This window comes from Capsella rubella, unplaced genomic scaffold (assembly GCF_000375325.1).
Source record: "Capsella rubella cultivar Monte Gargano unplaced genomic scaffold, Caprub1_0 scaffold_4, whole genome shotgun sequence".
Taxonomy (NCBI): Eukaryota; Viridiplantae; Streptophyta; class Magnoliopsida; order Brassicales; family Brassicaceae; genus Capsella; species Capsella rubella.
The window spans coordinates 5,891,890-5,909,151 of NW_006238920.1; the positions used below are offsets into that span (position 1 = coordinate 5,891,890).

A 17,262-nucleotide genomic window follows, 5' to 3' on the forward strand; every position below is an offset into this window, starting at 1 on the left:
ACCTCTTTATAACTATATTCATTTTTCAATTTATATTTTTTTAGAGGAAATTCGATTGGGATCCCACAATCGAATTAGAGGTGAAAACCATGTTTCACAAATGTGCTGCAACAAAGCTAATTGATATGATTAGCCGAGTCAAAGAAAGGGGTATCCAGCCATATTGGATTCTGGATGATGAATACAAAACTCTCGTTGAGTATTGGGGAACCGAAAAAGCTAAGGAGAGAAGCAAAAAAGCTTCCAAGAGCCGGATGTCTGACCGAAATGGTTTGGGACCTCATAAGCATCGAGCGGGTTCACGTTCCTATGCCAAAGTTGCTGATCTTTTAGTAAGTGATACTAGTTTAATTTTAATAGTTTTTAAAAGTTTACTATAATGTTTTTGTTTATATTTTATAGAAAGAAAAAACTGGAGCTGCATCATACATAGATGTTCTTCGAGAGACTCACAAAAAACCAGATGGGTCTTTTGTTGATGAGAGGGCGAAGCAGATTAGCGAGGGATATGAGCAAAAGATAGCTGATCTTGAAAATGAAATCGCAGCAATGGAAGAGGTAACTCATGAAAAAAAGAATGAAATGTATTTACAGGTAACATAATAAATTCTTTAAATAGTTTATTGTTTTTCAAATATTCTAAATTGTCTTACTAACAATTTATTATATATTACAGATTGTGGAGGCAACAAATGGTCGTGTGTTTGGTCTAGGAGCTCTTTTCAGTGAACTCTCCATTAAGGGTGGAGTGTCAGCTATCTTTGAAAATAATGTGGAAAATGAGGAGGCTCTTAAACAAAAACTGGAAGAGATTTATGAAGAGAATGAGCAAATCAAAGAGAGGATCAACAAGCTCGAAGGGTTGGAGAAAATGATCCACATATTGATCCCTCATCTATCCACAGCTCGTGCTAACAACTAAGTGTTTGCTTAGTTGTTTTATTTATGCTTATTAAGTTTTTTTCATGGATTTTAGTTTTTAAGAATCGTTGGTTTTCTACTGGTTTTAAATTTATGCATTGCTGGAATAATTATTTGATTATTTAATAAAATAAGTTATTTTCTATTATTATTATTAGAATATATATTAAATAAATATTTATAAATTAATAATTTATGTGCTGAAGAAACATAATATAGTTTCTATAATTAATGTTGCAAAAAGAATTGCAATCTTAAAAATATGCAATGAAATTATGCCTATATATTTGTCGTAAAAATGCGACGAGTATAAATTGTAGTGAAATTTTTGCAACATTTTTTTATTCCATCATCGTCATAAAATATGCAACAATATTTTTTTATATTTTACGTAGCTTTTCTTTATGACAATTTATAGTTGCACCAAAACGTCACAATTATACAACCATTTTGCTGCATAATTATTGTTGCAATAATACAACACATATAACAATAAATGTCTTCATGGAAATTTGCAATGAAATTTGCTATACGTTTTATGTCGCAATAAGTTGTAACAATTTAAAGTTGCAAATATATGTCACAATTTTACAACAAAGTTACTACAATAGTTTTGTTGCGATAATACGACATAATAGCAAGAAGTCAATTCATTGTAAATTTTGTGACATATATGCAACAAATGTGAGTTTGCAACACTCAAATAGCAACAATACAAAATGTGTCTCAATTTTGTTGCAACCTGATGATTTGCAACGGTATTTTAAATTATTGTAACAATTTTTGGTGTTGCAAGATCACTCTTTTTTTGTAGTGTTGTGCCTAAAAAAGGATTAAAAATATGGACATATACAACACTCTTGAACCAAAACCTCCCCATTCTCGTTAAAGAACATGTTCGGGAATAAGATAAGGTGTATCCCTAAAGGGTGTTAGCGAGTTAGGAATAGAAACAAGATGAAGACAGAGCATTAATCAGCAAAAAACGATAGGTAGTCCTTTCAACGGTAATTCGAGTTTAATGGGAGCTGTGGAATTTCCGAACTTAATGTGTTAGGTAGACAATGCTTGCTCACTCTAATGAGCACAAGGTCAAAGTCGGCAATCAAAGTAAGCTGATATTACCGGCCTGGAGGCAAACATAATACGTTTTTGATGTAACTCAAGTAAAGTCTGAGTTAATTTTTTTGCATCATTGTAACAGGAAATATATTTCATTTAAATAAATAGTGAATAACGTAACTCTGGTTTAGTTTTGATTATGATTATCCAATTTACATAGTAATCTCAGTGAAACGGCATATTACCACAAAAGTTGATTGTTTAAAATGTAACTTAAACTTTATGTTTTTTTTTTTTGATAAACCCTATCGGCTGATCCGGTCAGCGTCGGTAGAAACACACCAAAGTGCTTCAGAGTGGACTCAAACTCTATATACAACGAGAGCGTCTATGCAGAATGATAAAAGCATACATTTTATCTAACAAAAACCATATCAATTTTGTAATATTTTCATTTTGGGAATGTAAGTGAGACCTGATGAAATTAGAACACTTAGCCATAACATACGAGGATTTCAATGCACCATTCGGCTTTCTCTAATACCATACAATTCTGTGCATGCGTACGTGTTAAGTTTGTATTTATGCGTATCAGCGTATGGGTCATGTGTCTCCACACAGCTTTAAACTACTGAGTGAATAATGGCTACACATCATTTCATTCTTGACTTGACTCGAATCATCTCTAGATCAACAATAGTGACATCTTGGCATGTAGAAAACAAAAGAAATTAAATTCGTAGCTAAAAGAAAACTTAGACTGTGACCGATTCCGAATCCCTTAATATATATAGCTACAGCATGTCTCACCCATATCACAGAAGCAATCACTTGGCAGCATTAGTAACCAAGTAAACTGATAATAAGATACCTTATACTTGGAATCTGTTCAGAACACTGTTAGTCCCTCCTTGTCCATCTCCAAGGAGGCGATTCCATCTTCCACTATGAAGGGGAATCAAGAACTACAGGTCATTAGTGAGTAAGCATAAACCAGTAAACCTACTGGTCTTTTATTCTTACCTTATTTTCCATTACTTACCAGTTCAGCAGGAAAAAGAACCAAATCCAACAGATCTTGACGAAAGAAATTGGGTCAGTGGCAGCCAAACAAAAGTATCTCCCTCTAATACTTACACTCGGTGGCTCCGGATGGCTATCTATACATTCTTTGTTGTTTCAGGCCAATCAGTTGCTACAGTTCTGGGCAGACTATACTATGAAAATGGAGGAAACAGCAAATGGCTAGCAACAGTAGTTCCGCTTGTAGGCTTTCCTATTCCACTTCCATATTAGCTCTTGTCAGTCAAAACATATACAACAACTCAAAGAGATGACGAAATAACCTCACTTAGGAGCCGTGCTTTGGTTTACATAGTGCTTGGACTTCTTGTAGGAGCAGCTTGTTACCTATACTCCATCGGACTGCTTTACCTACCTGTTTCTACCCTTTCCCTGATATGTGCATCACAGTTAGCCTTCACCGCTTTCTTCTCTTATTTCCTCAACTCACAAAAGCTTACGCCTACCATTTTGAATTCTCTTTTCCTCCTCACTATATCTTCCACCCTCCTTGCATTTAATAATGAAGAAACAAATTCCAAAAATGTTACAAAAGGAGAATATGTCAAAGGTGCTGGATTTGGATTACTCTTATCCCTACAATAGCTAGCCTGCCGTAAGGTTCTAAAGAAGCAAAATTTCTCAGAAGTTATGGACATGATAACCTACATGAGTCTCGTGGCCAGTTGTGTTAGCGTGGTGGGGCTTTTTGCTAGTTGTGAGTGGAAAACTTTGAGCAATGAAACGGAAAGCTACAAACTCGGACAGGTATCCTATGTCATGAACCTAGTCTGGACAGCTATTACCTGGCAGGTAATCTCCATTGGTGGCACAGGACTGATCTTCGAGCTTTCCTCCCTATTCTCAAATGCCATAAGCGTTTTGGGACTCACAGTGGTTTCTATCATGGCTGTCATCATTTTCCATGACAAAATGAACGGGTTAAAGGTGATTTCTATGATCCTAGCTATTTGGGGTTTCATATCATATGTCTACCAACAATATCTTGATGAAAAAAACTCAAAAAAAAGTCATGGCATCCCAACAACAGAATCCCCTGACCCACCAGAAGCAGAAGGGTCAAGTGGGCAACCACAGTAAGCCGATATTTCGAGAAATGGTAACCACAGTTTGCAGAGTAAATCGAGCGGAACAAGTAAACTTACCTTTCTCTACCAGCCTTAAGGCAGCCTACAATGAAGGATGAACATAATAGATTTGTGGTGCAACTCAAATGAAGTCTCAGCTAGATGTTTTGCATCATTGTAACAGGAAGTATATTTTATTTAAATAAATACTGAATAATTCTGGTTTAGTCTGGAATATGATTGCCCAAATCACATCATACGCTCACTGAAATAGCATTAACCAAGTCAGAATATCTGATTACAAATGTTATTTTTGAAAAAAATTGAGTTCATAGCAACTAAAGCAGAATATTACGAAAATGTAACTCAATTCTGTATATAAAGAGAAGGTGTACGCTATGTAGCTTTCTAAGTTATTGTAATGTATATCAAAGTGTAAGGAGAGTTCCAATCTGCTTACATCAGGCACCCAACATAGTGAGCCCGAGGATACTTCTTTTGCAGTTGTGGCCATTGAACAAAGAATTGATCAGCTATCCTCAACTTGTAAAGCAGGAATCCACTTAATGAGAGCTTTTTCACTCTTGCTACACTCTCAACATAAAAGATTGATGACCATCTAATTCCCATCACCTGTAACCCAAGATGAAAACAAGCACTTATTGGAATTCTAGATGTAATGGAGATCCCATGAATTAGAATCAAATAAAATATCTATTGTTGTTTTCACTAGTCCATTAAAGGTCATCCAAAAGTAGAGGAAAGAGGTACAATGAATCTTAATAAATCATTTTTGAAGTGTATGTATACCTTGAATAAGAAAGCAATCACACACAGAGGAATACAGGTCCCAGGACCATTGCAAAGAATCTGAAAAACTTCAACCAGATGTAATAAATAACCTGATTCATATGTTTCTATAAAAAAAAAAACCCTTAAAGAAAGTCTGAAAGCATTCGGTTAAGTATCATACCACTTGTGGTCTGATCCGTATCATTAGCCACAGAGCATGAACAATAGCAACAATGGTAGTCCAAACAGAAGTCACATAAGACTGACCAACTTCACGACTCCGGTAAATCTTCATGAACTGTGATGATGCTTCCTTGACAACAGGCTATGTCACAGCCATATCAAGCAAGAAACACAGAATTAACCATTTGGTTAAAGAATTTCATACTGATGAATGCAGTATCAACCACCCAAGAAACCAATCACATCTTCCCCGAACAATTTTTTACCTCATGACAATCATAAGCCAGAAGCAGCAAAATCCAAAGAGGAAGGCTAATCATTCAACCGAAATCGAAATTAAGGATTTAACTAACCTTCTCGGCTACAGAATCTTCAAAACTGTGAGCTTTCTGGAGACTCATGTTATCAGTAGCTGCAGCAATGTAAAACCTTGGTGTAAATCTGTCCTTACGCAAAACAGAGAGGAGACTCAACATCTCTGCGGTGTGCCCACCTGATAAAAATAAATAACCAACAGCAACATTTTAGCTAAATATGATAAGAACAACACATTAATTTTAGCTGAACAGGGAACTCTATGATTAACTCTTCTTACCAGAACCAAGAACAACAAGGGTACTAAAAGACTGTGAAGCTCCTTTTGGAAAGGGTTTGCCACACCAGTATACAACGTACAGTACACGAACCATTAAAAGAACGATTGCCAAAACAATCAATAAACCAATGCTCAATTTTGTGCCCATCTTCGAGTAAAAGCAGCTGCAACCTTCCTCCATGATCCAGATATCACTCTTCTCTTCCCAAACTACATTTGCACAAAACATGTTCAGTCAAGGGTTTAAGTCTTTATGGGTAAACCCGAATGGGTTTTAGTCTATATGGGTAAACCCGAATGGATTTTATTCTATATGGGTAAACCCGAATGGGTTTTAGTCTATATGGGTAAACCCGTGGGCACCAGAATTTGGTTTAAAAAAAATCAGATGTAATTTATTTTCTGTATTTGTTTTTTTTATTTGTAAATTTTTCTGTATATTTTTCTATTCTATTGTACATTATTTTGTGCCTTTTATTGTATTTGGGAAAATATGTTATTTCACAAAATACATAGTTTTATGTTATATGGAGAAATTATACCAAGTATATTTAAAAATTATATGTGTGACCATAATCTCTAATAAAATTCATTAAATTATCTTCATTCTCGGCATTCAAACGCGCCATTGTGTCTAGTGATTGCGAATCCATTTGGAATCAAACCATAACATCATCACAAAGGCTGTTAAAAGCTGAGAAACCTAACAACAAGAAACCCTTAGAAACTAAACCAGCAATGAAGATGAGTTTTAGACATCCATGCATAAGTAACATTATTGCAAAAGATGATACGAAGCTAACAGTGACATTATAAAACAAGACTGACTCAAACCAAAACAAAACAAAACTAAGTTGATAAGTGGATGTAAACAAGTATTAAAGTAACATGTAGCTTATGGTATAAGAAGCTAACAATGTCCAAACACATTTTATCAACTCAGGACATCAGATACCGTAGGCAATCATCACCAATGACACAAAGACAAAGCAATTTAATATATAAAAGAGAAAAGTGCAATCTCAGCCGAAAGATGGTGATCTAGTGATTTTGACAAACGAGTAGACAAGAAACAGAAGAGGTCAGATGGTAGTGCATGTCTTTGTATCAACACTGTGTTTCAGATTTGCAGAAGTATGGAATTATGTCCTCATTCCTCCAATAAAAATCAAAACTTCAAATCAAATTCATAAAATTGAAAACACAAACACAATGAATCGAATCACAAAGATCAAACTAATCGAATCAGTAAAATCATTAGTAGCTAATTCTAATGCCAAAAAATGAATTAGAATCAGACTTGTGTTATACATGTGTTTATACGGAACCTAAGCTAAGATTTAAAAGCCATCAACACAAGCCACTAAGCCAGACAACACAAACCACTAAGCCAGACAACACAAACCACAGGAAAAAAGGGTTTTAAAGAACTAACCAGAGGAGAAAAGGGTTGCCTCAGATCTCTTTGGTTGCTTTATAACAATGGCTGCACTGTCCTGTTACAAACCAAAACATCAAAATCAAGAGTCTTTAACTGATATTAAACCCTAAACGAAATTAAGAAGATATCTTACAGTTCTTTGCCCAGGTAGATACAGAGAGCTTCGGGGAAACCAAAAAGGATTAACTCTTCAGTCCCTGCACATGTGGATTCAGAGGCTCAAGCATCAACCAAAATGTTTAAAATCCTGGATTGAATGAGAGTAAAACAACATAAACAAAAAGAATTTCATAAGTGAAACAAACTGCATAAACCAAAGATTAGCAAACAAACTTACAACTTTGTAAACAGAGCTATCAATGTGGTTGATCTGAAACAGTCTATTTCATTCAATGCAAAACGCCCATCACCTTTGAGAAAGAGGTAAGAAACATCAGTAGACACATCAGAAACCAGTAGACACATCAAGCTCCAAAACCTGACAAGCTCGAGTAACCATTTGAAAAGATCAATATGTAATTGTTTTCTTCCCCACAAACCAGAAATGTGCACTAGCTTCTACCTAATGCAAGCCTAACAAATCTGTAAAATGCAAAAAAAAAAAGACATATTGAAACAATTTGGAACAAGCCTATTGCGATTCAGAAACTCTTGGAACCTTTCGAACAAATCTCTAACACGAAACCCACAAACCCAATTCAGAAACTTTTGGAACCTCAGAGACTTAGAATCGAGACTTACCTCAGATGTGCAAAACCCAGAAGAAGAAGAAGAAAAGCAATGGAGTTTCACTATATGACAGCAGCGATTTCAGAAACCCAGAAACGAGAATGGTGGCTCCGTGACTGCATCGAATTCAATCTGTAAAACCCACTTCGAAATTGACAATGTAAAGCTCAGTCCTTGACCAGCAATGGCGGAATCGAGTTGTATCTTAATCGAGGGGAAGAGTTAGTTTTGAAGAAATAAGAATGTCAAGGAACGTTGTCGTTTTAGATGATATGACTTGCAACAAAAAAAAAAACTCGATGGGTTAGTAGTAAAAGAAAAATTCCATAAAAAATCCCCATTTAATTTTAACTTGGACGTTTAATACCTAATGCTATTGGAATGGAAAAATTAAAGGGGGAATTTCAAAAATACCCCTTTTCATATATTTTTTTTTAAAAATACCCCATTTTCAAACTTTATCAAAAACTCCACTAAAAATGTTGAAATTTATCAAAATATGTGTGTAAGCTTATAAATATATACACAAATTACCTTTATATGTGTATAAAACTTTATATACCTTTCATAAATAGCGTAAAAATAAATTATAAAAACCTTATAAAAACCTTATAAAAACCGTATAAACCCTTTTAAAAACCTTTTAAAAACCTTATAAAACTTATAAAAACGATTTAAAACTATTTAAAACATTTTAAAATATTTGTATCGAATCTCCCAGTAGTAGTTATTATATAGAAGTACCTTATAAACTATATAAAACTTTATAATTTTTAATATAAAAAGGGGTATTTTTGAAAATGGATAGATAAAGGGGGTATTTTTAAAAAGGGGTACACCAAAAGGGGTATTTCTCAAAAATTCTCAAAATTAAATACCTGATTTATTAAATTGTGTCTAATTAATACACTAAATATTAAAACGTTGTATGATTGAACAAACCGCTTAACGGACGTTAATGGTCCACGGAATCACTAAACCGTGCTTAATGGTTAACAAAACGTGTGTAATTGGGGTTAACAAAAGACTACGGTGTCCTTTTGTTATTTGTAGTCTTTTGTTATTTCCACCAAATCGATCTGGGATCGAGAATCCTAATCGAATTTCACTCTTATGTTCTTCCAATTTCTCTCTTCTATGTTTCATCAGCTAAGGAACCGATGATTTAGTTCTTTACTTGGTTCCATTTTTTTTTCAAGTGACAGTTAAGAGATTATAGCAAGATGAGGTATGTCGATTTATGTTTTTAGTGTTTCAATTTCTGGGTTGGTTTCGATTTTAGGGGTTCCGATTTCGGGGTTTAGGGATTTTAGGGGTTTCGATTTCTGGGGTTTGCTCTATTCTATTTTTGGGTATGATTTCTCGCTTTAAGGTTTGTGGGAATAAATTTTAGGTTCGTGGAAATCAATTTTAAAATCGATTTTTGGGTTTGATTTTTGGGTTTTGCGATCTAAAATTGGGTATTTTTGTGACTGATAATTGCTTATTTCTTCTTATAAAGTGGTTTCGAGTATCTCAAACTCAATATACATTACGGAGGAGATACATTAATCAAGGATGATGTGTTCGATTATGTTAGAGGGTCTCTAAAGAAAGACATGTTGATGGATCCCGATTTGATGATTTGGTCCATTTTTGAGGATTTTTGCAAGAAGAATGGAGTCAGTGGGGAAGTTGAACAAGTTTGGTATAAGCTTCCTCACGAGGACAAATGATCAGCACGAGTTATACAAGACGACAAAGATGAACAGGGGAAGTTCAGAACCCTCCTAATAACCACAGCCACAAAACTCTCCTTCTCTTTGCTAAAACTCCCAAGAACAGGCCACATTACTCCACAAACCTTTGAAAACCAAACTTTGGATCAACTCTCACTCTCTGTTCTTTTTTCTCCACTTTCAGGAAACGAGAAAACACCTAAAAGTTATAAAAGTTGTTGACAAAAAAAAAAATTAATACAAGCTATCTACTATAATATTTTTTGCAACAATGTTTGCAAAAATACCATAATCCACATTTATTACTCTTGATAGTTTTAATGTTGTGTAAAAGAATTAATGCAAAAACATTTAATTACTTTTTCTTATAACAAAAAAAAAATTAATATCATTTTCTAATTTTTAATTTTATTTTCTCCTTTCATATTTATATGATCTTTTATTTATTTTTAAATTCATTATATTACATATGTATAATAAAATTCAATTTTTCACATATATTGTAATTTGAATTTTTTAAACGGACGTATATTACTTCCCGTGTATGGTAGAAAATTTTTATACAATGATTCAGAAGCACTATAAATTGGACTAATATGCTTCTAACTACAAATAAGCATAAAACTTGATTTCTCTGTTCAAATTTAAACATTTCATTCGGTTTAATCTAATTTTTTATTTGACAAATTTAAAACTTTTAAAACTTTCACATATTTTAATATTTAAAATTTTTGAAGCTTTTTAATCAATATTTTAATATTTAAATCAACTTTTTTAAAGTGGGTTGTCTCTACTCGCACATCGGTCTTATTAAATAAGATATACTCTTGATTTCAAATGATGATAAGTTATTATGCAAAATAACTAGCTATGGAATCAATTATTACAAGTTTTTTTGTTTTTAAAAATAACATTTATACACGGGTTGTATGACGAGATGAATTTTAATCTTATATTTTCAAAATGGATTAAAACTTTATTATACTATTTTTCAACAATATCAATATAAGATATGTCGGAGCAAACTGATTTAGTTAAGTTTGATACTATGTAATTTTAACTATGGTTACAATAAATTGAAGCATAATATAATAATTTGAATTTTAATATAAAAACTAAAACTTTGTACTAAAAGAATAAAAAAGTAAAAAAAAAATCATACTAAAAAACTTGAACATATGAGCAAGTATTGATCTATGAGAAAAGAAACACATAATTTTATTGAAAAACAAACGATTGGATGAAACAAAACAAAGCAATTGTCATATTGTATGAAACCTCATGGGCATATATATCTATCTAGCTATATACTCTTTTGAAGTTGGATAATTCGTGAGCAATACTATTTTGATAAATTTTTATACTCTCAACATGACACTGTACATTACATAAAGTAAAACAACTTAAAAAAAAAGAATTAGATATAACTTTAATCCTTGATCCCACATCATTGCCAAAGTCACCTTAACTCCCTTTAATTAGTTTTGTCCATAAAAACAAAGGGTTAGTCTGTCGCCGATTGGACTCTTTGATATTGAGTTCTTGGAGCATATTTGGATCAGTTTGATGCAGTTTTGATCCAAATATTTGGAGCATATCAGCAAGTAACGTGATGGAAAGCCATAACGTGATAGAAGTCTAGCAGCTGAAGATGTCAGCAAATGAAGTGATGTAAAGCGACAACGAGTTTGAAGGATCAAACATGCATCAAACTGATCCAAAGATGATCAAAAAACTCAACATCGACGAGTCCAATCAGCAACAAATTAACCCTTGTTTTTAAGGAAAAAAAAACTAATTAAAGGGTTAGGTGACATTGGAAATCATGTGGGATCAATGATTGAAGTTGAATCTAGTTATGTCATAAAGAACAAAATTTCAATGTGATCTAGAAATGTGTAAATTTTTGAATTGTTATAATTCAAAACTACTTTTTCTAATTTTACTATAGTGTTCTTCAGCTCACAATAGTATAAGAACAAAATCTTCAAAATGATTGGATAACGGTACAGAGTGAACATCCATTATTAATCCAACAAAAGCTAAATTACTCCCAATTTTACATTTGTAATTAATCAGAATTGCAAAGAAAAAAATAATTGACCATAATTTAAAACGTGAATGTCTCCAACCTAACATCAAAGTAAACTAGCATGATTTTTTTTTTTGTTATATTAACAATGCACTTGGTCAAATATACAATACTCCATCGATGCAAATCCCAAGACAAAAATGTTTATATAAATAATTAGTTCAGTTGACTTGTCCGTAAACCTTCGCGTCTTGAGATATGCATTGATGGTGTGATGTATGATTTGGTTTAAATGCATTAGCAATGTAAATTGGAAAATAAGTCGTGTCAATGAAACTTTTCATACCTACTCTGATAAACAAAAGGTAAGTTTGGTGTAATATGACAATATACAATTTGCATTCAAAAGTACAAAAGTTTTGTATGATGATTTTTCTAGATGATGCTAATGAGCCAGAATGATTAAGATGTTTCTGAATATTTTCGACTTTGTGAGAGCTAAGACCACCTCCAATAGGTGTTTCTTAACCTATTTCTTAGTAATTAAAAGCAAAAAAATAAATCAATAATAGTAATTAACTTAGTTAAGAAGTTTGGACAATGTTTCTTATTGTATGTGTTGTGTTTTTATTGGTTTGAGTGAAAGAAAAAAGAGGTTTTAGAGAAATTTATTTGGATAGCATGTTTTAAGTTTTTTTTTCAAAAATACCACCATTTAATTTTATAATTTCAAATATATCACAAGAGTTTTAGGGTATAATTTTTAGGGGTAGTGTTTAGTTTTCAGAATTTAGAAATTAGTTTGGAATGTGAAAATTTATGTTTTAGTTCTGTGGTATTTTAAAAAAAAATTATATTTTGGTTGTATTTTTGGAAAATAAACTTCATAATGGTATTTAAGAGAATTTCCCATGCTTTTATATTATGTTTGTTATAAATTAATAATTTTCATGTTTTTAAAATTTGTTTTTAATTTTTTTTATTAAGAACTTTAATTAGGAGTTTTACCATTGGAGTTGATCATTTTAATTATCTTCATAAAGTTCTTATTTTGAAAAAAGTACACAATTTAGTACTAAAAAATTACTAACAAATTTTAATAAGATACACCCATTGGAGGTGGTCTAATTCACCATCATCAATCTCTTTTAGGGTCTAAACTCACTCTAACATGTAAATATATATATTTTATAAATAACGTTTAAATACATTTTATAAACCACGTAAAAATCTTGTAAAACCTTTTTAAAACCATTTAAAACTTTAAAAATATTTGGATCGAGTGTCTCACTAGCAGTTCTTATCTAGAAGTACCTTATAAATCATATAAAATGTCATAATTTCAGCTTTAAAAAGGGTTATTTTTTATAATTGACAAATGAAAGGGCAAATTTGATAAAGAGTATACCATAAAGGGTGATAAAGAAATAAATGTATAGTAAGTAAGAGAATTAACAACCGAATACAGATTTAAAGTTACCTTCAACGAAGAAACTTTTCAAGAAGTCTTAACTTCATGCTGAAAATTGCAGATTTAAAATGAAAACCATCCCTCCACATCCAAATATCAAATGAAAACCATCTCTGCACATCCAACAGTTAAATACATTACATAACAAATCCATCAACACAAATAAGAAAGCAAATGTTATGGATCTTATTTTCTTAACCCAAATAGTTATTCCCATGGGGAATCAGAGGATTTAGCACCAATAAGAAATAAGATGATAAAGCCATATAACTAGTTTGTTACAGATCTTACTTTTATCATCTTCTAAACTACAATTCTGGAATCAAAGCCTAAACATCCAAACAATACAAATAAATTACAGACATACACAAAAATAATGAAGGAATAAAAAAAAATCTCTATAATCAAATAATCAATAACAAGAACATAAAATCTACCCACATATTTATAAAAAAAGTACATAAATCAAACGAAAGTACCTTTACTGAATGTTAAACCGATTGCGGTATCTCTAAATTGTTTAGATTCATCTCTCATAGTAATTGTTTTTGATCTAGTGAAAGCATTTGAAAAGTTATCATTCTAGCAAGTACGGCGGAAGTGAAAATGAAAGAAGAGATTATGAGAGTTTCAGATCATTATATACAAAAACTAAAACCCTAGTTGCATAATAAATAAAACACATACATTATTGTCGTTTAGAGTATGGGCTATATTGAGATTTATAACAAACATGATCCTTAATAAAACACTGGCCCTATACATTATCAATTAAAGGCCCAAATTCTATAGAATTTTCAATTTATATTACCAACTCTAAGATTATGTTAAAATCTGGATACTTGAATAACACAACATTCCAATAACATAGTTTTTGAATTGCACATTTTCACATTGAGCAAATGCCACAAAAAAGCCATAGGTTTTTATTGCTAAGGATGTAAAATTTCATTTCACATTGAAAGTGTAGGTTACTGATCAATTAAGGATAACCAAATCATGGTCTTGTGCCTAAAAAAGGATTAAAAAATATGGACATATACAACACTCTTGAACCTAAACCTCCATTCTCGTTAAAGAACATGTTCAAGAATAAGATAAGGTGTATCCCTAAAGCGTCTTAGCGAGTTAGGAATAGAAACCGCACGAAGACAGAGCATTAATCAGCAAAAAGTGATAGGTAGTCCTTCCAACGGTAATTCGAGTGTAATTGGAGCTGTGGAATTTCCGAGCTTAATGTGTTAGGTAGACAATGCTTGCTCACTCTAATGAGTCCCTCATTGAATCAAAAGCTTAGTGCCTGGCAACATCTTAAAATAGCCATACCGATCCTTGTAATTTAGATTTTAATTTGTTTGAAGACATTATCCTTCTCATGTTAATGATGTATTTATTATTATATGATCTTTTAAAATTAAAACATATTTTAGTTTTTTCACGGATGGGTGAAAGTGATCGCAATACGAATTTTTATCATGCTTGCACGAAGACCCGATTTGCTAAGAACACAATCAAGAGTATTAAGGATAACGCTTGGAAAGTATTTTCTGGGGCTGAAATGACTGGCACTCATGCTGCAGAATTCTTTACTGAAGTTTTCAAAAGCAATGGTCACCAAGTCACAACCTTAGATTTTGGGGATTTTAAACCATCGGTCACACCGAACATCAATGATAGCTTGACCCTGGATTTCAGCGATGATGAAATATACACTGCAATATGTCAAATAGGTGATGACAAAGCTCTAGGTCCGGATGGTCTAACAGCTAGATTTTATAAACACTGCTGGGATATTGTGGGTGGAGATGTCATAAAAGAGGTCAAGAATTATTTTGAAACTTCTTGTATGAACCCGGCACTGAATCATACAAATATTTGTATGATTCCGAAGACAGAAAATCTAGAGACCTTATTAGATTATCGACCAATAGCTTTGTGTAACGTCCTATACAAATCATCTCAAAGTGTTTGGTTTCACGGTTAAAGATGCATCTTAATGACATTGTGTCCGACTCTCAGGCAGCTTTCATCCCAGGACGGGTAATAAATGATAATTTTTTGATTCTTCATGAGCTTATGCACTCTTTAAAGTCCCGAAAACGAGTATCCCAAACTTATATGGCAATCAAGACTGATGGTAGCAAAGCGTATGATCGAGTAGAATGGAATTTCCTGGAAACTACGCTCCACCTTTTTGGTTTTTGTGATAAATGGATTGATTGGGTTATGGGAACGGTAAAAACAGTACACTATTCGATCCTGATTAATGGCACGCCACATGGTTTAGTAACCCCGCAGCGAGGTATCCGCCAAGGCGATCCTCTATCCCCATATTTATTTATTCTTTGTGCGGATACTTTAAGTCACCTCATTAAATCTCGAAGCATAGACGGTGATATTGGTAGTATAAAGATTGGTTTTGGGGTACCAGCTATAACCCATCTTCAGTTTGCGGATGATTTGCTTTTCTTCTGTCAAGCAAATAAACGGAACTGTTAGGCTCTAAAGGAAGTTTTTGATGTTTAAGAGTACTATTCGGGACAGAAAATCAACATGGCCAAATCGTTTATAACATTTGGTTCTAGAGTTTATGGTACAACCCAAAATCGACTCAAAAGCATTTTAAATATTCCAAACCATGGGGGTGGAGGTAAATATTTGGGCTTACTAGAACAGTTTAATCAAAAAAAGAAGGAGATGTTCAGTTATATTGTTGAACGTGTTCGTAAACGTACATCATACTGGAGTGCCAAACATCTATCCCCTGTCGGAAAAGAGATTATGATAAAGTCAGTTGCTTTAGCTATGCCTGTGTACGCTATGTCCTGTTTCGAGCTTCCCATCGGCATAGTTAATGAAATAGAAAGTACTTTAATGCACTACTGGTGGGAGAAAGGTTGAAAACAACAAGGTATCCCATGGATTGCGTAGAAACGTCTTCAATACTTCAAGAAGGAAGGTGGTTTGGGATTTAAAGATATAGCAAAATTTAATGATGCCCTATTAGCTAAACAAGCATGGCGAATATTGAAGAATCCACAATCTCTTGTGGCAACATTGATGAAAGCATGATATATCCCTGATTCCTCAATCTTAGAAGCTAAAGTAAGACAAAAACACTCATACGGATGATCCTCTTAGTTATTGTTAGTTGGAATAGATCTCTTAAAGAAAGGAACCCGTTTTATTGTTGGGAATGGGGACAAAATCAGAATGGGTATGGATAATATTGCTGCTGAGCACCCCCCGCGACCTCTAAATGTGGATATACAGTATACAGATTGTAAACTTCAAAAGCTGATGGTGACTAATGTTGTTCAGCGCTCTTGGAATATTAACATGGCATCTTCAATTTTATCTCCGAATGATCGTATCATCCTTAAAGGCATCCATCTTCCAATAAATGTTTTAGAAGATAGACTCATTTGGCATTACTCTCCTGATGGCCATTACTCAGTTCGCTCTGGATATTGGTTTTTAACCCATGATCCCTATAACTCTCAAACTTCTCAACCTCCCATGACTGCCATAGACCTTAAAAATAAGATATGGAAGTTGCCCATACTACCGAGGAATGAATATTGATTACTTGTTACTTGTTCCCGTTTCACCACTCGAGGAATGAATATTGATTCGATCTGCCCTTGTTGCCGTCAAGATCATGAAACTATAGAGCATGCTTTATTTTCTTGTTCTTTTGCTAGTAAGGTTTGGCGACTTGCTAATACAAATCATCAGTTCACAACCAATGTGGAGGACAACATAAACAATATGGTGGAATTTGCATATGCGTCTAATGTCTCTAGAGATCAACAACTTCTTCCTATATGGTTATTATGGCGAATTTGGAAGGCGAGAAATAATTCTGTTTTTAATAACTTCAGGGAGGTTACATCGCAAACAATTTTGAAAGCAAAGGCGGAATTGAGCGAATGGAATACCCATCGCTTTGGGACTTTCAGTACAAACTACAGACCGCCACGACAAAACATCTGGACAAGGCCGACTCAACCTTTTGTTTGTCAAATGCAATTTTGATGCAAGATTTGATTACACCAACATTTTTTCCACTAGTGGCTGGATTCTAGGGGATAGTCGAGGTGATATGAATGGTTGGGGTTCCTCCAATTTATCGTTTACATCATCTCCTCTTATTGCGGAAACAAAA

The 17,262-nt window shown here is 33.2% G+C and overlaps 1 protein-coding gene and 1 pseudogene across 8 annotated transcripts; one reads left to right on the forward strand and one right to left on the reverse strand.

Moving 5' to 3' along the window:
- The first annotated feature begins 2,930 nt into the window (after positions 1 to 2,930).
- LOC111831210 lies at positions 2,931 to 4,146 on the forward strand (annotated as a pseudogene).
- Positions 4,147 to 4,373: 227 nt separating this feature from the next.
- Positions 4,374 to 13,693, reverse strand: LOC17889266 (UDP-N-acetylglucosamine transferase subunit ALG14 homolog). Of its 8 annotated transcripts, none has more exons than XM_023784537.1 (11): positions 13,574 to 13,693; positions 13,104 to 13,207; positions 7,886 to 8,005; positions 7,555 to 7,622; positions 7,278 to 7,341; positions 7,139 to 7,194; positions 5,704 to 5,913; positions 5,462 to 5,601; positions 5,107 to 5,250; positions 4,944 to 5,003; positions 4,374 to 4,766 (listed from the first exon to the last, which is right to left on the reverse strand). In XM_023784537.1, the coding sequence occupies exons 4-11, from the start codon at positions 7,607 to 7,609 to the stop codon at positions 4,590 to 4,592; spliced, it is 906 nt and encodes a 301-aa protein (XP_023640305.1). In that variant the 5' UTR covers positions 7,610 to 7,622; positions 7,886 to 8,005; positions 13,104 to 13,207; positions 13,574 to 13,693; the 3' UTR covers positions 4,374 to 4,589. The 8 variants fall into 8 exon arrangements, 7 of the variants coding, with proteins under 7 accessions (XP_023640305.1, XP_023640306.1, XP_023640308.1 ...); XM_023784538.1 differs by lacking the exon at positions 7,555 to 7,622 and adding an exon at positions 7,482 to 7,554 and having other exon boundaries at positions 7,139 to 7,199; positions 7,886 to 8,017; XM_023784540.1 differs by lacking the exon at positions 7,555 to 7,622 and adding an exon at positions 7,482 to 7,554 and having other exon boundaries at positions 7,139 to 7,199; positions 7,278 to 7,391; positions 7,886 to 8,017.
- Between the last annotated feature and the right edge of the window lie 3,569 nt (positions 13,694 to 17,262).

What these genes read in the sequence shown, in the direction of transcription:
- LOC17889266 (XM_023784537.1), bottom strand. Translation starts at nt 7,609, where the DNA reads ATGTGTCTACTGGTTTCTGATGTGTCTACTGATGTTTCTTACCTCTTT. An exon ending in ATCTACCTGGGCAAAGAACT is followed by an intron (nt 7,195 to 7,277) that starts GTAAGATATCTT and finishes GTAACAGGACAG; the next exon opens with TGCAGCCATTGTTATAAAGC. An exon ending in AAGATTCTGTAGCCGAGAAG is followed by an intron (nt 5,251 to 5,461) that starts GTTAGTTAAATC and finishes GCTGTGACATAG; the next exon opens with CCTGTTGTCAAGGAAGCATC.